The 22,778-nt window shown below is 37.1% G+C and overlaps 1 protein-coding gene across 3 annotated transcripts; it reads right to left on the minus strand.

The window, feature by feature from the left end:
- Nucleotides 1-1,975: 1,975 nt before the first annotated feature.
- brox (BRO1 domain and CAAX motif containing) lies at nt 1,976-21,603 on the minus strand. Of its 3 annotated transcripts, none has more exons than XM_041250573.1 (13): nt 21,514-21,603; nt 20,022-20,171; nt 19,249-19,355; nt 17,023-17,119; nt 16,604-16,699; nt 16,444-16,516; nt 13,317-13,422; nt 11,958-12,047; nt 11,425-11,510; nt 10,962-11,043; nt 10,166-10,316; nt 9,433-9,592; nt 1,976-3,394 (listed from the first exon to the last, which is right to left on the minus strand). In XM_041250573.1, the coding sequence occupies exons 2-13, from the start codon at nt 20,120-20,122 to the stop codon at nt 3,308-3,310; spliced, it is 1,236 nt and encodes a 411-aa protein (XP_041106507.1). In that variant the 5' UTR covers nt 20,123-20,171; nt 21,514-21,603; the 3' UTR covers nt 1,976-3,307. The 3 variants fall into 3 exon arrangements, with proteins under 3 accessions (XP_041106507.1, XP_041106506.1, XP_041106508.1); XM_041250572.1 differs by having other exon boundaries at nt 21,505-21,603; XM_041250574.1 differs by having other exon boundaries at nt 20,022-20,151; nt 21,505-21,592.
- Between the last annotated feature and the right edge of the window lie 1,175 nt (nt 21,604-22,778).

Raw genomic sequence — 22,778 nt, forward strand, 5'->3', positions numbered from 1 at the left:
GCCCACACGGCAGTCGTGACGGAGCATCTGGCGAGGCTGGGCCTCACTATCAACGATGCAAAGAGTCGGCTTACACTGGTGCAGTGCACGACGTACTTGGGGCTCTGGCTGGACTCCATTACGATGCGCTCATACCTGTCGGACGTCAGAGTTGCAGCTAATCGCGGGTTGCCTCTCCCTGTTTTGACAGGGATCACAGGTCACCCTCCTATTGTGCCAGAAACTGTTAGGTCTGATGGCTGCAGCCATATCGGTCATTCAGCTGTGTCTACTTCGCTGTGCCTGCTACAAGCACGGCTCAATGTGTTCCACCTTCATCCCAAGCGCAAATGCGTTAGCTGAACATTCCTGGTATCAGCAATTGAGGATTAAATGTTAAAAGTTTGCCATAGACCTCTACTGGTCAGACTCTGTCATTGCAGGGAATAAAAACCCTTGTCATTCTCAGCCTGACATACTGATTTTGTAGCACTTTACCACAATATATATTGGAATGTAAAGCAAGTTCTACATGTATTTTATTAAGTTAGGTACTTGACTTCAGTCATCTTTAAAAGTTAAACAGCTTCACTTGACAAAATGTTACTGTGGTACACGACGGTAAAAGCATGATTGGTAAAGCATGGCAAATACAAGCTAATGCAAGGGAAACTGCAAAGCTCTATGCAGAGCACTCACAAATGACCTGTTTATCAAAGCATGCATTAAAATAACAGTTTTTAATTGTCACGTAAAGTCTATGCTATATACTAGATAGCTTTGTCTGCTTTTGTAGATAACACAATTTTACAGAATTGAAGAGACTGACCGGTTCTGTTCCTTCCTCGTCAGCCATCCCTTTTCTTCAGACGAGTTCAATATTGGAGTTCCTGGAGTACAAACCTGATTTACTGGCAAGAACAAATACTTTCAAAGAAGACAGACTTCAAAAGAAAAGGATCCTGTTTTGAGAATGCTTTTGAAGTGCTTATAGATGTTAGATGACTTTAATTGGATATACACAAGTAAATAATCTATGGGCACTTGTTTAGTGTTGTAGTTACTGTTTAGAGGAATTGAAAATTAGTACGAATAACTGCAGTTTGCTCTCTGTTATTCTCGCCACAAATAATTTTGATTGTCTTTGTAGTTTAATTGCCTTTGTTACTGTAGTACGATTACAGTGTTACCTGCATCACAATAATCGAACAGAGCTGTAAAGTTTGTCATAATACTCACACTTGTGTGTGGTATATTGCCCCTTGTGGCAAAGTGTCTGCCCCTGTGTGTATTTTGTGTTGTGTGTTAATGTTGGTGTATAGTATTTGGTACACGTGATATAAATGGGTCTGTGTAACACGAGTGTTTAAAATGTATATTTGTATTTAGGCACATGAAGTGCTGTGCAATCCTCGTGCCTAAATACAAATATACATTTTAAACACTCGTGTTACACAGACCCGTTTATACTATACACCAACATTAACAAACAACATACAACACAAAATACACACATCGGCGGGCACTTTGCCACACCCATGTACAGGGGAATGGGGGAAGACGGTATATGAAGCACATGTGTCTGTCTTGCAGAAAAAAAATTTAAAATTAATAAAATTTTCAATAAAACCTCAAAAGGAATCTGTCATGCTTTCAAAACACTAATGTATTAATAGACAGCAGGTACAAAACTATTTCCAAAACCTGTTCGAACCTTGTTTTACTGAAGCATAGGCCATACACACAGTGTTTCCTCATTTAGACTGTCACAAAGCATGCAGTCAAACAAGCATTTCTGCCTATGTTAAATAAATATACATAAATAAATAAAATCAAGGCGACACCTACTATTAAACATTAATGGTGTGATTTGAATTTCATGAATACACACAAACAATAAAACACCATTACTACTGGCAGTGTAAGTAAACATTAACAATGCGAAATGTTTTTGGAGAATATTTAACACTGGCACAGCCAAGAAAAACAATACACCTTTTACTTTTTGTTAGTTTATTCATGTACCTGTAAATACAGAACTGTACTATAGTTTGCAATAATCACGTAACTATGTACAGGGATGTGGAAGTAAAACATTGCAAAAAGTCAAAGTGCATGGTTTAAAACTAAACACACTATGAAAAAGAAAGCCATTAATGTTTTTTCTTGCTTGACACATTATGGAGCTATTTTAAAATATACAATATTAATGACAGTTCTTCATGTATTACATATTGAAGCATGTTATCAAATTGCTGAAAACTGTTTACTGCATAACTACCAAGTAAATTAATAATACACATTCAGCTTGCCTATCTCCATGTCATGATGGTCAAAAGAAATTAAATCACAGCATTACGGAGTGTGGAAAAAAATGGTTTGTTTCAACAATTTTAAAAAGGGGTTTAACCCTTCACATAAAAAATTCATAAAGAAACCCCCTAAACACCATTGTTTATAAATTAAACACTTTTCATTATTGTACTGAAAAATCCATAAACATATACCAAAAACATGGTGCAACTTCTGCACTGTGGAAAGACTTAAAAAGAAAACAAATTCAAAAGCCAACTGTATTCGGTGAGACTACAGTGAATTCTACCATGAACCTTGAGGCAAATTTCCTCCACATTGCAAAGGTGCTCATGGACTCAGATTCCACAGGAATTTTAAATATTGACAAATGTATCGAATTGAAACAGACATTCCCAAATTCCCTCTTTTCTGGGGGCTACCTAAGATTTTTTTTTTTTCTTTTTTTTCTCTCGTCGTAGTTGTAAAATTCTGTGAAATAATGAAATGTTTTTAGATTTAGGTGGTTTTTTTTTTTGACAGATTCAATTATAAGATAGACGCCATGTATTAAACAATTCCTAAAAATACTACCGAATTGTGAGAAAGAAATCAGCTCTGAAACAACATCCTTTCTCAGAGTCCACAACATATTATAATAACATTGATTAAATAGCATGAATAGGAATTATATGTTTGCTTAATATTATGTCAAAATCACATCAATATGAAGACCATAAAAAGTATAAGCAAGGAACCATGACAAACCAATTTAAATGATATTGATACACACATTGAAATTTCATACATGCCTTTCTCAAATATGTTATCAAGATTATTATTTATATTGTATGAGCAGAAGTTAAAATTTACAATATCTGGTCCCTATCTGGCTTAAACAGAATACAAGTTTAGATAACCATAACCATGAAAAGTAGGACAAATGATTTTTACAATGCAGTAATAGTAGTAGGTTGTCAGTGTTTCTCTTTGATAAAGTTGCATACTTTGTATAGATGATGAGAGTTTTATAATCTTAGGAAATAAGGCATCCAGTGTCTTTCTGGGGCTTCAGATCAGGTTCCTTGATTGGCTTTATTTCATCCTCTTGTTTAGGTTTGGCCTTTAGGAGGAATCAAATATATTAAAATGCACCTCTCCTACACCCTCCCTATAATAGATTCATTGTACAGCTATGGCCACAAGTTTTGCATCACCCGAATTATCTAATTTTGCTTCATAAAGGGTCAAATGAAACCTTCTGAATAATGTTATGTTACTCATGCCCCCTCATGTTACTTTATTTGCTGCCCCGCCGAAACAAAAACAGCAACAGATACAAATCACATTTCAGAAATCAACTTGACTTACTAACGAAGTACGTATACTGCCACCTAGCGTCGCTACTGTGTTATTTCAGATTTGACACATTCAGGTACAGCACAGTAAAAACAACAAATAAAATAAAATGCACCTTACTCTTAATAGTGCTGCTGATGTCGGTCAGTGGGAAATTTGAGCTTGCCAGGTAATGCAAAGCAGGTCAGTGCAAGGCTCAGTGATGAAAGGGAGACTCTTAAGTCATCTTCAACCTGGAGCCGATTTCTGTATTTTGTTTTCAAGGCTGCAAGTTTAGAAAATCCAGCTTCGCAGAGGTAAGTGGAATCAAAAGTTAGGAGCACATTTACTGCAGCAGTAGAGAACTGAGGTAATTCCTGTGCAACTGAGAACCAGAAATTTGTGAGAGAACAGGTGCCAAACATTTGCTTCAGTCCGTTGTTACATATCAGCTCAATAAACTGTTCTTCCATCTCCCCGGAAAGACTGGTTGAACCAACTGAAGTGACGAATGGATCACGAACCAAGACAAGTGAACTGCCATCTTCCTGGAAGTAGTCGCTCAACTGTTTTCAGTCCCATGACATGTTCAACAATGAGGGCTTTAAGATCACTGTAATCCACACTTCCGCCACAATCCGGACGAAATTGGAAAACAATCGAGTGGCCCAAATGTCCAGTTTAACAAAAGCTGTTACCTTGTCTGTAAGGAGCAGGATATTTGCATCCTTGCCTTGCATTGAAGCATTTAATGAGTTCATTAAGTCAAAAATATCAACGAAGCAAGCAAGCAGAGCCAGCCAAGAGCAATCATGAAGGCGATGAGACCGGCATCATTAAGAAGATTTTAACCTCATGTAGCTCAAAAAGGTGAAGTACTCGCCCTCTCTATAGCCATCTTACTTCGGTGCGAAATAGTAGGTGCTGGTGATCAGATCCCATTTCCTGGCACAGAACCGAAAATAAACATGCGTAAAGTGGCCGTGCTTTTATTAAATTGATTATCTGCACTGCTTGCTGCATAACAGAGTTCAATGGTTCAGGCATTGTCTTGCAGCCAAGGCTTCTCTATGTATTATGCACTGTGTCCATTTAGCACCGGGAGCCACTTGCCTGACTAAACCAGTCTGCTTCTCCGTCATGGATCAAGCTCCGTCACTGCAAATCCGAATGCATTGATCCCAAAGCATACCTTCTTCATGAAATGATCTAACACTGCAAATATTTGTTCGCCGGTTGTGCGAGTTGGAAGAGGTCTGCAAAAACTAAATTCCTCCAGAAGTGACTCTTCAAATCTGACGTAAACGACCAGCTCCAGTGATATCCGTTGTCTCGTCTAGTTGTATGGCATAAAATTTACTTATCTTGATGTAGCTAGCTGTTGATTTTTTATATCACCGGCAAGTTCTGAAATTCGGCAACTCACTGCATCATTTGACAACAGAATTTCACCAGCCTGCATGGCAGAGCTTTTCCCAAACATAATGGAAGAAATGTCCTTTGCAGCTGGCAAAACCAGTGTCTCAGCTATGGTGTGCGGCTTGCAAAGTTTAGCAATGTGGTATGACACGGTATAAGAAGCTTTGAGACACTTGGCAGACACTGTGGAATGTTTGCTTATAGCCCCCTTAATGCATCAAGTTTTCTTCTGAAAAAGTCAAGTGGCTTATCCTACAGTCCATGATGTCAAGTCTCCAAATGTCATCTTAGTTTGCAAGGCTTCAAGCTGTCATTAGCCAGTACTTCACCACAGGTGACACACTGAGAACGTGGTTCTCCTGCAGTTCCAGCAAAGGTAAATCCAAATTCCAAGTAACTTTCTTCATATTTTCTAACTTTTTGTTTTTTGGATGATGCTACTATGCCTTTTTACAATACAAGATATAATATCTTTTTAAAGATACAATCCAGAGTGCACCGTCCAAACGACGAAGTATCCAGAAACCGTCCATGTCTAGGGATACTTTTCTGCCAAAGGCACAGGATCCCTACACATTTTACCCAAGGGGACACCTATGAATAAGGACTGGTAACTGAAAACACTAAGACCACCTCCTCCCTAGAGCTCAAAACCATTTTCCCAACAGTGATTTCTACTTTTCAAGATGATGGAGCACCTTGCCATCAAGCCAAACAAGTGAAGAAATGGTCAGAAGGCAAAAGTATCACTCCACTTCAATTTTGGCCTGGAAATTCAAAGGCTCCCAATTGTATTGAGAAGGTTTTGGGTCTGATAAGACAGGAAAGCAGGAAAAGTCAACCATGCAACCAAAACTAATTGGAATCAAGTGCATGGAGAAATCTAAAGCACATCTCAACTCTTCAGGTGCTCACTGAGTCCATGCCTAAGAAGATTAAGGAAGTACTACTATTATAACTTCCAGTAAACTTTTGCAATATCATTTTGTAGTTTCTTGATTACATTATGTTAAATAAAAGATCTAAAATTATGTTATATATACATACATATACATTACATATACACACACACAGTCAAAAGTTTGAGTACACTTGCTGGAAACTAGGTTTTTTTTAATAAATGACAATGTTTTACGTCGTAAACGTTTCTGTAAATACTTTAAAATGAAAACATGTTACAATATACAAAACAAAACATAAGGAGTATCAAAGCAATGTTCAAGAAAACTGAAAATTGTCTATCTTAGATTCCTCAAAATATCCACCCTTTGCCTTAATAACAGCCTCAAACACAAGGCATTCGGTTAACAAGTTTCAGCAGGAAATCACCCGACATGTCTTCCCAGCTGTTCTGCAGCAATTCCCAGATATGTAGGGCACTTGTGGGTAGCTTTGATTCTTCTGTCCAGTTCATTCCATACAAGTTCTATGGGATTGAGGTCTGGAGACTGGGCAGACCAGGTCATTAGATTGAGTTGTCCTTCACTTTCCTTCTTCACCAGATAGTTCTTGCAGAACTTTGAGGTGTGTTTCGGGTCATTACGTTGCTGAAGAATGAAGGACTGCCCAATTAGCCATAATCCTGATGGAATGGCATGCCTCTGAAGTATGCTATGATAGCCATGCTGGTTGAGCTTGCCATGGACTTGGTAAAGATCACCAACTCTGTCACCAGCAAAGCAACCCCAGACCATGACACTACCTCCTCCATGCTTGACAGTGGGAACCACACATGCACAACTCATGCACTCACCCTCTGAGTCTTACAAATATTTGGCGGTTCGACCCAAATATTACAAATTTTGACTCATCAGTCCATAAGACCAACTTCCACTCCTCAAAATTCCAGTTTCTGTGTTTTTTGGCCCAGGCAAATCTCTTCCTCTTATTATGCACTCTTAACAATGGTTTCTTTGCATCAATTCTTCCAGTTAGGCCAGCTTCACGCAATCTCCTCTGAACAGTTGATGTTGAAACATCTGTACTTCTAGTAGCATTTAGCTGAGCTTGTATTGCAGGGGCAGTTAATGGCCGGTTTCACAGACTTGTGACTCGAATGAACTTGTTCTCCGATTCTGAGGTCACCCTTGGCCTGCCTGACCCTGTTCGGTCCTCATGAGTGTCAGTTTCTTCAAATCATTTGATGGTCTTGGCCACAGCAGTTACAGAGACTTGCAAAGTTCTTGCGATTTGTCTTAAAGATTGACCTTCATTTCTTAAAGTAATTACAGACAGTCTTTTTTCTTTCCTTACCTGAGCGTATTTTGCCATTTTCTGCTCCCTTACATTCAGGAATGACAAACTTGTGACTATGCTACCTATATTTATAGTAATCATGGACCCTCACCTGTTAACACTAATTGGTGACAAAAGGTTAATTAGGTAACATGCTAGTTAACTCAGAGAACAACTAACAAAGACACTCTTATACTTAGGCCAGTGTTCTAACACCGTGTTATACACATTTCAGACTTTTAACTGACCTGGGGTTCAGACTGAAATCCCCTTGGTTTGGGTGACCATTTCATTGAAATTGACAAGATTTACATTTGCATTTAAAAATTAAATTTCTGAATGCAATTCACTTATGATTATCAGCATATATAAGTACATATATATATATATATAGTATATATACACACACACACACACACACACACACACACACACATACATACACACACACAGCCAAAAGTTTTAGAACACCCCCATTTTTTCAGTTATTATTGAAATTTAAGCAGTTCAAGTCCAGTGAATAACCTGAAATGGTACAAAGGTAAGCGGTAAACTGCCAGAAGTTAAAAAAAAAAAAGTTTAGGTTACCAAAAACTGAGAAATAAGGTACATTTCAGAGATATACAAAAAGGCATTTTTCAGGGAACAAGTAATGGGTTAACAACTTACAGCTGTTCTGCAGCAATGGAAGTAAATTAAGCCTTGAAAGTTGATGCTAACAATTCCTACAGGTGTCCCAACTTTTGTTGAATACTTTCAAACCCTCTGTCTGTATAAAAGCAGTGTTGGGACAGACTGTGTTACTACACCCTCTTAAGCATTATTTAGACGGTATTGTACTGCAGGAAGTAGTATATTGCTATCGTAATGGCAAGAAAAAGGCAATTAACAAAGACCATTATAACCCTTAAAAGTGTAGGTCTTTCCTTTAGAGAAATTGCAAAGAAAGCCAAGGTGTCAGTGAGTACAGTTTCCTACACCATCAAAAGGCACTTGGAAACTGGAGGAAACTCTGACAGGAAGAGCTCTGGCAGACCCAAAGCCACAACAGAATCAGAAGACAAGTTCCTGAGAGTCAACAGCTCGCGTGATAGGCGGCTCACAGGACAACAGCTTCAAGCACAGCTTAACACTGGTTGAAGTAAGCAAGTCTCAGTTTCAACTGTGAAGAGAAGACTTCGAGCTGCAAGTTTGACAGGTCGAGTGGCAGTAAGAAAGCCATTGCTAAGATGGCAAAATAAGAAAAAGAGGCTTGCCTGGGCCATGAAGTACCGCCAGTGGACTACTGAAGACTGGAAGAAGGTCTTATGGACCGATGAATCAAAATTTGAAATCTTCAGTTCATCATACAGGGTTTTTGAGCGCCGTCGAGTAGGCGAAAGGATGGTTCCTCGGTGTGTGACATCAACTGTCAAACATGGAGGAGGAAGCGTGATGGTCTGGGGCTCTTGTGCTGGATCGAGTCGGCGACTTGCACAGAGTGAGTGGCACCCTGAACCAAAACGGCTACCACAGCATTTTGCAGCGCCATGCAATACCCTCTGGTTTACGCCTAGTTGGTCAGGGGTTCATCCTACAGCAAGAGAATGACCCAAAACATACTTCCAGGCTATGTCAGAACTACCTTAGAAGAAAAGAACAAGACGGTAGGCTTCAAATCATGGAATGGCCAGCACAGTCTCCAGACTTAAACCCCATTGAGCTGGTTTGGGATGAACTGGACAGAAGGGTGAAAGCAAAGCAGACTACAAGTGCAACACATTTGTGGGAACTTCTGCAACAGTGTTGGGAAGAACTTTCCGAACAATATTTGATTTCCATTGTAGAAAGAATGCCACGAGTGTGTTCGGCTGTTATATCTGCAAAAGGTGGCTACTTTGAGTCAAAAATTGATTACATTTTGCTAAACAAAATGATTCCATGATTTATTTTTTTTATCTCCAATTGTCAATTTGTTCTGTGCTTTAATTTCAGAGTACATTGAGACATTAAACTGCGTAACTTTCAATAAAAACTGGAAAAACTGAGTTGTTCTAAAACTTTTGACCGGTAGTATATATATATTTTATTACGTCTCAATCCTAAAATTCTAGGGTGATGCAAAACTTTTGGCCACAGCTATAGAGTGTAGATTGCATAGACTGTATTGTATCTTCAAGAAACACGTACCTTTTCATCCTTTAACCCTTTAGTGAGGTCAAATGAAGCATATACTTCTGGTGACCACTGAGGATGAAGAGCTGGAAATTCAAATGGAACTGGTTCCACAAGCCCATAATTGGCCTTCAATTCCAACTGGGGAGCTTCTGGAGGAACCTTTTGGAAATATCTATGAAAAAAAATACATACAAAGATTAACAGTACAGCCAAGTATCAAATATTTCAATATGGCAGAGGTCAATGTCAAGGTCGCCAACACATTTAGCATCAGTGTTTATATAATCTTGACAACATAAAATCATTAACTCAGATGGTCTTCCAGATGTGAGACCTTGACACTGTGGCAGCAACAGCTTTGTAAAATGACTACTACAATAGGGTTCATTTTTCTTGTACATTGCCCAAGATCAAACTTGTCTTAATGAATTACAGAAGACAGTTCGGTGTGAAGCTAGGTTGTTGTTATCCAGAAACCAAAAAGTGACACTGTAGACATTTAATATCAGAAGTTGAAGTGTTACCATTTCCATATCACTGAGTACGAAGTTGGCATATAAACTGGTTTATGTTATACTACCAACGAAAATAGAGGCAGCTGATTTTGTAACCAACTTTCTTTATATACTATTACTATGCAACCCCAATGAAACAACATACATCCCATGTTACAGCAGTGAATACAATAATAGTAAACACTGACTTATGATTTCAAGGTTTGGCTTAATTCTGTCAATATACTTACATGAATCCATTTTCTCTTTGACATTTCTCCAGTGTGTTTTTGATCCAAGACCCTAATTTCCTGAAGAAGAGTTGCTCTGATGGCTTGGCTGTACTTCCTGGTCCCTTGGTCTGCCTATACTCTTTACACAGATCCTCTGCTTTGCCATAGACTAAATAAAAACAACCACGACAAAAATAATGAACTCTGAAAAGCATGTCATTGTATACATTGTAATCAGAAGTCCTTAGGTACACATGATTTCACCCTTGACAAACGAAGTAAAATGAAGTGCTGCCTAGTAAGAACATAAAAAAGTTTACAAACGAGAGGAGGCCATTTGGCCTATCTTGCTCATTTGGTTGTTAGTAGTGTATTGATCCCAGAATTTCATCAAGCAGCTTTTTGAAGGATCCCAGGGTGTCATCTTCAAACAACATTACTATACTATAGATACTATACAAAGTAACGGTTGCAAATGCATCTGACATTTATGTATTGGAGGAAACTGACTAATTGTAGATAGAGAAATGTTGTGTAGGAGCAGCACACGCTCCTGTACACAACTTTCCCGACAGTCACTTTCCCCATAATGCCATTTATTTTGCAATTGTTAAAATGCAGAATACACACATTCCGAGTCACATAATGAGGGCTCAAAACTACAGCCTTACTGGAAGTACTGTACTTAACTTTACAGATCCATATTATTGAAATTAATACTCCCATGTCAAGTGAATACCTGAAATAAAACTTATATCAAATTGATGGCATGTACAGCATGTATTAGCAGCTGTGTTCTTAAAGGATGGCTTACACTTCTCTGCCTCTTGTAGAGATCGGATCGATTCTCCACATTTGTCACTTGCTAGAAGAGTCTGTCCATGGTAGCAGTACGCCTAGTAGTTCAGAAGGCAGAAGGTTAGAATAATTTTAAAAAGTAATCCAATACATACAGTGTATTAATTCCAGGCCTTTTATGACTGCTCCCATAGAAGACAAATCTCTGTCTGCTGGCATGCAGTATCTCATTGCATCCAACTAACTGACCAAGATTAGATGTAGTGTACTATCTGTTCTGCTTTTAAAGTCTAAACATGATTACTTTGTAGTTACTCCCATTATGTGTAGTGCGACTCCAAGCAGCTTCCAGGATTACAGTGTTCTGAATAGCATCCCTTCTAAAGACCAATTTGTTTAAAGTGCTACTAGCATCCACAGGTTTTAAAAACACGCTCATTGTTTTTTGCTAAATTCACAAAAATTCTAACTGTACTTACATATGCCATATAGAAACACTGTTTCAACTGCAGGTACTTTCTCCATTTTGCAGTGTAGTCAGGCTCCAGGGAAGTAAGGGTATGATCTACAATTAAATTAAAACATAGCCAACGGGAAGGTTGTCAGCGCATTTACCATTCCCGCATTTATAAAAAACATGACATTAAGTTATCACCTCACTGGTCTTACAGAGAAGTGAAAAAAAGAATAAGTCAATAGTTTTACACTGAGTATGCAACCATTATCAATAGATTTTGGATGTTTTCAGATTTCATGAAAACAAAAATAACTACAGTAGACAGGGAGATATTGAGTGACTGAAATGAATAAGTTATTTGCTATTTGTCATTTTGAGGTGCATTTAAAAACAAATCTCTATTTTGAAAAATGCAGTTTACACATAAGGTACGGAGTAAACAAGAGAGCAACAGTAGTGACACTGTTGTAAAAATAATTTTCTCCAACAATATAGTTGTTTTCTCTAGCACAGGTGTTTTACAGCATTGTTAACAAATATATGCTATGAACTTACCAGCCTTTTGGTAGAAATTGGCTGTTTCATAGGCCAGAGCTGCTATAAGACTTGCATTGTGTTTGAGTTCAATTGCCCGGGCAATGGTCACTTAAGGAAAAATAAATAAATTATATATATATATATATATATATATATATATATATATATATATATATATATATAATATATATAGATATATATATATATCTTTTATAGATTTGAAAGAATGCCGAGCATGGATTAGGCTTAAATGAAAATTACTGAAGTACATACAGTAGATGCCGCTTATTAGCAACCCTGATAAAGACAACTTTTGGTTATTAACAACATTTTCCCAGGAACCAATCCCGTCTAGACTTTAATGTAAATGGAATTCTGATATTAGCAACTGCACGCCGTTTATTGACAACATTATTACTAGTTGCCAGGGCTACAGAGCGCACTTGCATTATTTATGCACATACTGACTTTGCTACTGCGCATTTCTGGTGGACTGAGGCAGACTCGTGGCTTTGAAACTGGCTACGAAGCTGCACGCACAATTGAGATGGATTTACAGCGGGAGGCGTTACATTGTAAAAAGCAGACAACGTTGGACAAGTTTGTTTTACTCATTGTAAGGACAATTGTAGTACATCACTGTGTAGTACTATTTAAGCCTACTCCTTTTTTTGTTTGTTTTACACACGCTGAAGTGGACAGTTCTATGTTTGGGTATTTCGTGTTCATTTTTTAACACTAATATTTAAAACGTTTTTCAGTGCCATATTTGTACAACTACAGTATATATCGTTGTTCCACATAAATACACTTGAAAACAGGGGCTTTTTGGTTATTGGCAACTTTCGGTTAATGACAACTTTATGCTGGGAACCGAGAGGTTGTTAATAAGTGGCTTCTACTGTATATGGTATTTTGAGAAGTTCCAAAACAGCGGTTGCATTACTGACACCAATTTATCTGATGGATATCTTTTGCATTGGGGTTAATTTCGAAAGCTCTTTCTTTACATCACACAAGGTGTTTAAGATTCTGGAAAAAAATATTAACTTAAACATTGCGGAAAAAGGTATCATTTAGAAAACCTATGGTAATATGTTTTGTATTTATCAATATATAGACTAATTGATGCTAATTTAATACTAAGTTGGTATTATTTCAGAAAATGACATAAGTCTTTGATATGCATACTGAGGGCTTCCAAAGCCAGGATTTTGTATGGTATATATGTATAAATCGTAAATGAGAAAATGACTTGTTTGGTATCTTGTATGAGTTTTGGAACAGACACACTATTTGTTACAGTTAAGCAACCACTAATTGGGTAAGGTGGTAAACATATAAATAACAGAAAGAAAAAAAAGGAAGACTTTGTACCTTCTTGTGCTTCTGCCTGGCACTGGACAATGTAGGTGTCTATAACTCGAGCTTCTAGGTCTCTTCCTTTTTCTGCAGGAGTGATAAGCCGAGGTATGTAGCTATCCTGTTTAAAACATATGTGTAGTATGTGTAAGGAAAATGTGATCTTTCAGATTTGTAAAAAAAAACATTACAGATCCTCTGCATACAAAGCAGTTCCATTTACCCAGCCATGCAGTGGTTGAATTAAGAATTTAAAACATGTATATTTTGGTTTTTAGAACAGTCAGTACTTTTAAAATAGACTTCATTCAGAGGCTGTACTAAATATGTATTTGCTCTTTAAAAACCCAATCAGGAAAAGCTGCATACACTTTGATTACGGTGCTTGTTTTTACCTTTTTTTGTGTTATCATTGGGTAGTGATGGTGTTTATTTGTTGGTGTTTTATCACTTACCTTGTGAAGGTATTCTAAATAGTCAACTATCCTAAATGACAGCCACAATGCAAGACTGCAAGGTGAGACGATCGGCTTTGATCAATTCAATACCTGAAGTGTCCCACTCGTCAGCTTTTTATCCATTTAAAAACTGCAGTGGTAAATCACTTAAATTATTTAGCAGTACATCAGGAAACTTTCTCTTATGTAAAAATGTGAAAAGTTTGTGAACACTATTGTACAGGAAAATTATAATACTACTTTGTGTGTGTGTGTGTGTGTGTGTGTGTGTGTGTGTGTGTGTGTGTATATATATATATATATATATATATATATATATATATATATATATATATATATATATATATATATATATACATATATATACATATACATATACACACACACACACACACACACACACACACACACACACACACACACACACGGTGGCTCTCAAAAGTATTCACCCCCCTTGGACTTTTCCACATTTTATTGTGTTACAACATGGAATCAAAATGGATTTAATTAGGAGTTTTTGCCACTGATCAACACAAAAAAAAGTCCATAATGTCAAAGTGAAAAAGAAAATCTACAAATTGTTCTAAATTATTTATAAATACAAAACAAAAAATAATTGATTGCCTAAGTATTCACCCTCTTGAGTCAATATTTGGTAATTTAGATGATTTTCAATTATTTTCTGTTTTGTATTTAATTAATTTAGAAGAATTTGTAGAATTTACTTTTTCACTTTGACATTATGGACTTTTTTATGTTGATCAGTGGCAAAAACTCCTAATTAAATCCATTTTTATTCCATGTTGTAACACAATAAAATGTGGAAAAGTCCAAGGGGGGGTGAATACTTTTGAGAGCCACCGTGTGTGTGTGTGTGTGTGTGTGTGTGTGTGTGTGTATATATATATATATATATATATATATATACACACACATACATACACACACACACACTGGTTTGCAAAAGTATTCAGACCCCTGACCAATTCTCTCATATTACCGAATTACAAATGGTACATTGAAATTTCATTCTGTTTGCTATTTTATTTTAAAACACTGAAACTCAGAATCAATTATTGTAAGGTGACATTGGTTTTATGTTGGGAAATATTTTTAAGAAAAATAAAAAAACTGAAATATCTTGCTTGCATAAGTATTCAACCCCTGTGCTGTGGAAGCTCCCAGTTTGCACCGATGAAAGAAATTGCCTTAACAAGGACACAGTTACCTTACCATTGGCCTCCACCTGTGAACCATTAAAGTTGCTGTCACATTTTCAGGATAAAAACCCCACTGTTGAAGGATCATTGGTAAGGCTGTGAATCTGAAGGAAAATGAAGACCAAAGAGCATTCTACAGAAGTTAGAGATAAAGTAATACAAATGCATAGATTAAGGAAAGGGTACAAAATAATATCGAAGTGTTTGGATATCCCAGTGAGCACAGTTGGATTAATAATCAGGAAGTGGAAGCTGCATCACACCACCCAGGCACTGCCAAGAAAAGGCCGTCCCTCAAAACTCAGTGCTCAAACAAGAAGGAGACTTGTGAGAGAAGCCACAGAGGCCAACAATCACTTTGAAGGAGTTACAGAGTTCAGTGGCTGGGAGTGGAGTAATGGTGCACCAGTCAACCATATCAAGAGCTCTGCATAACACTGGCCTGTATGGGAGGGTGGCAAGAAAGAAGCCGTTACTCAAAAAGTACCATCTGAAAGCACGTCTGGAGTTTGCCAGAAAGCATGAGAGTGACCCAGCTGTGATGTGGGAAAAGGTTTTGTGGTCAGATGAGACCAAGATAGAGCTTTTTGGCCAAAACTCAAAGCGCTATGTGTGGCGCAAACCTAACACTGCCCATGCCTCAAGAAACACCATCCCTACAGTGAAGTATGGTGGTGGCAGCATCATGCTGTGGGGATGCTTCTCATCAGCAGGGACTGGGCATCTTGTTACAATTGAAGGAAGAATGGATGGAGAAAAATACAGGAAAATACTGCAAGAAAATCTGCTTCAGTCCACTAAAAAACTGAAGCTTGGGAGGAAATTCACCTTTCAGCAGGACAATGATCCCAAGCACAAGGCCAAAGCAACATTGGAGTGGCTCAAGAACAAAAAGGTGAATGTCCTACAGTGGCCCAGTCAAAGTCCTGATCTCAATCCCATTGAGAATCTGTGGAACTATTTGAAAATTGCGGTCCACAAGCGTCGTCCAACCAACCTGAACAACCTGGAGCAAATCTGCCAAGAAGAATGGCCAAAATCACTCCAACATTGTGTGCAAAGCTGGTACATACTTACCCCAAAAGACTTAAAGCTGTTATTGCAGCGAAAGGTGGCTCTACCAAATATTAATGTGTGGGGGTTGAATACTTATGCAAGCAAGATATTTCAGTTTTTTATTTTTCTTAAAAATATTTCCCAACATAAAACCAATGTCACCTTACAATAATTGATTTTGAGTTTAAGTGTTTTAAAATAAAATATCGAACAGAACGAAATTTCAATGTACCATTTGTAATTCAGTAATATGAGAGAATTGGTCAGGGGTCTAAATACTTTTGCAAGGCACTGTGATATATTATAGATATCTATAATTTATATATATAATATATAAGATATATATATTATATATATATATAAATCTTAGTCGTCGTGGAGCACTTAATACATTCAGTGAATTCTAACCTTAAGGTGTCTGAAGATGCCAGCTGCAGTTTTCAGGCTTCTGTGAACTTCTTTTGCCTCGTTCTCTGTTATACTGAAAGGAAGCAAAACAGCAGCATGATAAAATCGAACAAGACTCAGAAATGTACAATGAACAGTAACTCACTGCTTTGATACTCACTCTTCTTTTCCGGCCATTCTAGACCCAAACTTTGTGTACCACAAAGCAACATTAAACCCCATTGAGACAAGCTCAAACACTGCATCCTGCTGTGCACTACAAAAAAAGGAAATGAGCAGCATAGCCACATGAAAAATGAGATACAGTTTGCATCCAGCATTAAAACCAATTAATTTCCAGTAAAATGCATATAAAGCTATAAAAATAACATATAAAAAAAAAAAAAATTGCCGTAGAAATGGTTCCTCAACAGTGCATTCACTGTCTGTGTGACCTTGTAACAGATTGACTTGTAATTACTTACTAACATTTGAAGAACATATAATCATTGTTATAAATGTTAAGCTTGTGAAACAAATAGTGCCAGAGAAGTAATTTGTGTATATGCAGCAACTGATAATTCATCATTCCGGTATTACCTTGGAGTGTTCCCTTGCAAGGTGTCAGTCCATTTAAAATTCTGAATGAAGCGCAGCTTGTTTTCCTGTGTTGTACCATCCAGAGAAAGTATGAAGCCTGTAGGACAATACGTAGTTTAGAAACCTTTTAGGAGCTGGATTTATACTGAACTTATGCTGAGAGAGAGAGAGAGAGAGAGAGAGAGAGAGAGAGAGAGAGAGAGAGAGAGAGAGAGAGAGAGAGAGAGAGTGAGAGAGTGAGAGAGTGCCTTGGTGAAAGGATTACCTGGTTGGTTCAGAAATTATTTAAATTATTCAACATGCAAAACAATGCACTGTAAAGGTCACTGTGGGGTCTCTAGCACTGAAGGGTTACCAAATTCAGGGTCAGAAACTCACGCTTGCCCGAGGTGAATTAAATCTGGACTAGTTGATGTCAGTGTCTCAGTAGTCCTATGTGTGAGTACTTAAAACAAATGTGCACATATACTCTCACGTTCATAGTCTTGCATTAAAGATGTACAGGAAAAGTTGACTTTGTAACAGGGTGTAGCAGTGGTGAATAAGCATTCATAATGCTTACAAAACAGTCACTCAGAACTGAAGCCTCCCTTCAACTTTCCAATCCAACTTCTTGATGTTTTATGTTTACTGAGACAAGTTGCACCTTTGAAGTAAATGTAAAGTCATTTTCAGTGTTGAGATTTATACCAGGTTGTGAACCCTCCACCACAAGGAGGGGAGGGAAAAAAAAAAAAATGACTTAAGATGTCATTAGCAAAGGCAGCTGGTTGCCTACCATAATGAATATTATCGATGTTTAAAACATAACAATATATTCATAATAAAGTTCAGTTCTTACCTACAAACAACTGTAACACATTTAAAGTTTGGGACTCGCTGTCTGTACCTTGGGGTTTACATTATCGTCAGCATATTTTAAGTGATTGGAAGCTGACATTACTTTTTTAAAACACATTTCTCTTATAACAATACAATCAGTTTGTTTGAAAACCAGGCTTTAATCACCGATAACAGGTGCATAAGTGGCAACTCCGCGAGCGCTCTGGGACTCACCAATGCAGGGGAGAAATAAGGTCCCGCTTATTACAAATAAATTACATGTTATGTCAAACTATAGTGTGGATGCCTCACAGTCCGATCTGCTTTTAAAAAGTAAAACATTCACTGGGAGTTCTGACAAAACGGAAGGTGATCCTTCACATATTCAAATCCATTTATATAAAGTCCCCCAGCTTTCTTGAAGATATCTGCGTTTCCTTTGTTTCTTTTGTATTTGTTATTCTATCATTAGTAATAGTATCCAACCTAGTAGATTCAGTGTCCGTCAGTTGTGGCAAATTCTACTGTACTTGCTGAAGCGGTTTTCTCCCACTGCAAATTAAAAAAAAATAAAATACTGTATGTAGCCACCTAACTAAAAATTTCATCCCGAGGGTTACAGTGAAACTTTCCTCCTTTAAATTAGGATAGTGAAGACCGCATTTCTACATGAATTATTATAGGTAGTAAATTCACATTTATTTAAATCTCTCACTATAAGCCCCAATTCCACAAACCTGCCAGCATTTTTGAAAATAGCAACACATGTAAAAAACAATAAAATAAACATTGTATCTGTGTCATCGGTGCCAATTTCAGAAGGAGCTTCGTGGTCGGCAAGGTGAGAGAATTTTTTCCTGTCACCCGTCTGGTGCTGTCGGTGTCAGTTTCTCAGCACACAGTACAGTAGTCACTCAGTAACGATGTACAAACAGGTGATTGATCGATTTGTAGGAGCGTTTGCTAAGGTGCCTTTGTATGTATTATAAGGTGTTTATTTTTTAGAAGCCGATTTTCAGGGACCACAACTTGTTGTGGATTACAACTTGGACACTTCACATTAGGAATAGCAAGTTTCAGAAGGTACAACAATATTGTTAGCATCTAACCCTACAAATTGCTCCTGGGAAACGTGGCTTATGCTAACAGAAAAACATGCAAAAAAAAAACACATATTACTTCTATGTAACTCCTTATGAAAATTTGTGCACCAATACAATGATGACAACCAAGACATTGATGGATATTATTTAAAGGAAAACTGTCAATTTCCTTTTCTCTCAATCTGGTTGAATCAAGTAACCAAATCAGATCTGAATTAGAACTGGATGACCTAGGTATTTAGAAACTTAATTCTAGCATCACCACCACCAACTAAGCATTCGAAAGGCATAGGTGACTAACCTTGTAGAAGTGAGAAGTATGCATCTGTAGCATTTTTCATCATTTCAGCATTAGCGGTGACATCTGTTAACAGTTCTAACAGCCGTGCTCGTGCTGACTTCAGGTCACTAGAATTAAAACAACGTAATTCCAAAATATAATTCTAAAAGAAATATATAACACTTCAGCCAAGATAACAGATTTCAGCTATAAAATAATGCAACCCAGGTAATTTTAATATACGATACATTTTTACAAAAAACAATGACGAAACATTACAACAATGATATAAAATACAAGCAAAATCCTACAATAACCACCACTTAAAATAAGCATAAACCCTAACAGATTGTTTTGTAAATTGATAGTATGAGAACAACCTAGAGAGAAAAGTTCACCGATGCTCAGTAGTCTGGAAGCAACATATGATTTTGAGAAATGGATTTCTACAATGGTGACTCACAGGCTTATTGGAGAAACCTAGTCTTGTCATTTACCATTCTATTAATTGGGGCCCAAACGAAGAACAAAAATCCCACTCATACATTCTGCATTGGCAGTAAATAGATGACAATGCGGGTACACGTCAATTGTAAAACAACTTGCTCACTAAATATTCTTGCCATTCTCCAAGAGAGGACAGTTATCTACTCAGAGTTACCAAGATATTTAGTAGGCAAGAGGTCTTAACAGGTAATAATGGCTATCCCCCAGTCACCCTGTGATATTTGCTGTTTAGTTTACATAAATATTGGTATCTGGGGGGACAGTCTGCCACAAAAGCAAGGACTTACTTGCATATCTTATTAGCACCAGTACTTGCAGCTACTCCATACAGACTGAAGGAAACAGGCGCGGTGGCCTTCAAAGGATTTCTGTGAAACCAATGCGTCATGGCTTGGAACAGCTACAGTATTTCTTCTTCTAGTTGAGTGAAAAGTACGCTTTAATAGAGGGAAATACAGATTTAAATGTAATCTCTTTAAAATAATCTCCATCCAAAGGAAGACAGAAAACAATATTAGTATACAGATCATCCTCAGTTTCTACCCTGTTCATAGTTCCACAATATAATGCAAAATAAATAAATATATTCTAAGCCAGGTACATTTACAACAAGCGTGTCTGTTAAACACCTTGCTAGAAGGCTGTGTGGTCCAGTGCTTAAAGAAATGGGCTTGTAACCGGTAGTCCCAGGTTCACTCACTGACTCACGTGTGACTACGCAAGTCACTTAACCTCCCTGTGTTTCATATTTTGGGCGAGACTTGTTGTAAGTGACTCTTCAGCTGATGCAAAGTTCACACATCCTAGTCTGTCTAAGATGCCTTTGATAAAGGTGTCTGCTAAATAAACAAATAATACATAGTTTTGAATTCTAACCTTGTTTAAAGTTACCATATTCCGTTTTTAATTTTAGGGGTATAAGATTCTTTACCCTTCGCCCCCTCCTGCCACTTTCTCATTCTAACGAAGTCAACAGTTATAAATGTCATCTACAAAGTTGGTTATGGCTCAAGGAAGCAAAAGAAGATTTCAAAACGTTCTGAAAAGGGCAAAACATGTACTATGAGTTCACAGTGTCAATATATATATATATATATATATATATATATATATATATATATATATATATATATATATATATATTACAGTTTTCTTGGACAAGTGAACCTGTTCACCGTCAGCAGTGGCATGTCCTTACCCCACACCGAATGCGGCTATTGGTAAAATATGCAATACATTTTATTATAATAATATAATAATAATAATAATAATAATAATAATAATAATAATAATATATGTTCGTGGTTGGTATAAAACAAACACTTGTCTGCCCTAACCTGTAATCGGGCGACAGGAAAAAAATAAGAACATAATCTATTTATTTAGTGATAACTCAAAAAGTAAAAGTTGCTCAATTTAATGATTTATTTGCTGTTTGTTGTTTGTTTTTTAAATGTCACATTAAAATCTCAAATCCCGGCTAGTTTGGAAGTAGTTGACCCAGGCCTGTGTTTGTTTTACGTGTCGAATAACATTAAAATATAACAAACACATACTTACACTACTTCACTTCAGACTATAAAACCATTAATAACGAATAAAATATAATATATATATATATATATATATATATATATATATATATATATATATATATATATATATATATGAGAATACAATGGCGTTTTGTCATTTGTGTAAAATACAAGCTATATATCTAATTTATAATGTTAGTAGAGCCAGAAATCAAATAAAAACATAAAGACAAACCTATCAAACCTTTTCTTTTAGCCAATCAATCCAGGAAATAAACACAAAACAAAATAACTCAACCTTCTTCCTGTGTTTCGCCAGTGAATGACGTCCTGCAAGCACTTTAACTCTACTGTTACTTGATTGGGTAGTTTTCAGTGAGGTAATCTGTTAAAACCCTGATTGGAGAATCCCACCGTCCATCCCACGCCCCCATGGTTTGAGCTGTATTTACTGTTGTAGGTTGCGCCCCTGGAATTGGGGCTGTCTTTACGAAGGTACCACCAAATGTTCCTGTTAGGACACTGCATTCTGATTAGTTATCATATTATTGTTAATAAAACAATTAATAATCCTCTCCCAACATTGAAACCCTAAATCTAAGGTCAGTATCCTTTACTGCAGCCATTAGGTATCTACAAAAAGGATATTGCTGCTCTAGCAAGAATGCAAAGAAGAGCGATCAGAATTATTCCGGGTTTAAAAGACATGTCATATGCAGACAGGCTAAAAGAATTGAATTTATTCAGTCTTGAACAAAGAAGACTACGTGGCAATCTGATACAAGCATTCAAAATTCTAAAAGTATTCACAATGTCAACCCAAGGGATTTTTTTAACCTGTGAAAAAAGAAACAAGGACCAGGGGTCACAAATGAAGATTAGATAAAGGGGCATGCACAACAGAAAATAGGAGGCACTTTTTTACACAGAGAATTTTAAGGGTCTGGAACCAACTCCCCAGTAATGTTGTTGAAGCTGACACCCTGGGATCCTTCAAGAAGCTGCTTGATGAGAGTCTGGGATCAATAAGCCTCTAACAACCAAACAAGCAAGATGGGCCTAATGGCCTCCTCTCGTTTGTAAACTTTATTATGTTCTTAAGTAGTTCATGATTGGCAGTGAATAAGCATTTTTGTTACTTAAAAAAAAAAAAAAAAAGTGAGCGGAGGTGCTGACTTCCTCAGTTTTCCAGACAGGAACATTTCATGGTACCTTTGTAAACACTGTGGAATTGGACGTGCCAGTTTGTGTCAGCCTAACCGGAAGGCGATGCACTTCAATGATTGAAAACACAAAGACCCAAACATATAATCAGCTATAGTCTGGGTGCCACCTGCTATTAACAAGTTCTTGCTCTGCGCCGTATTTTAAAGGCAGAGGTTTACTACTAATACAGTTGTAAACCCAACCACCAGATTTACTAAACTTTTTTTTTTTTTTTTTTTTTTTAATGTAAAGTTAACCACATAATTACATTTACCTATGTATTAGTTCAAGTTAGTAGGTTAA

Source organism: Polyodon spathula, chromosome 5 (assembly GCF_017654505.1).
Source record: "Polyodon spathula isolate WHYD16114869_AA chromosome 5, ASM1765450v1, whole genome shotgun sequence".
In the NCBI taxonomy this organism is placed as follows: Eukaryota; Metazoa; Chordata; class Actinopteri; order Acipenseriformes; family Polyodontidae; genus Polyodon; species Polyodon spathula.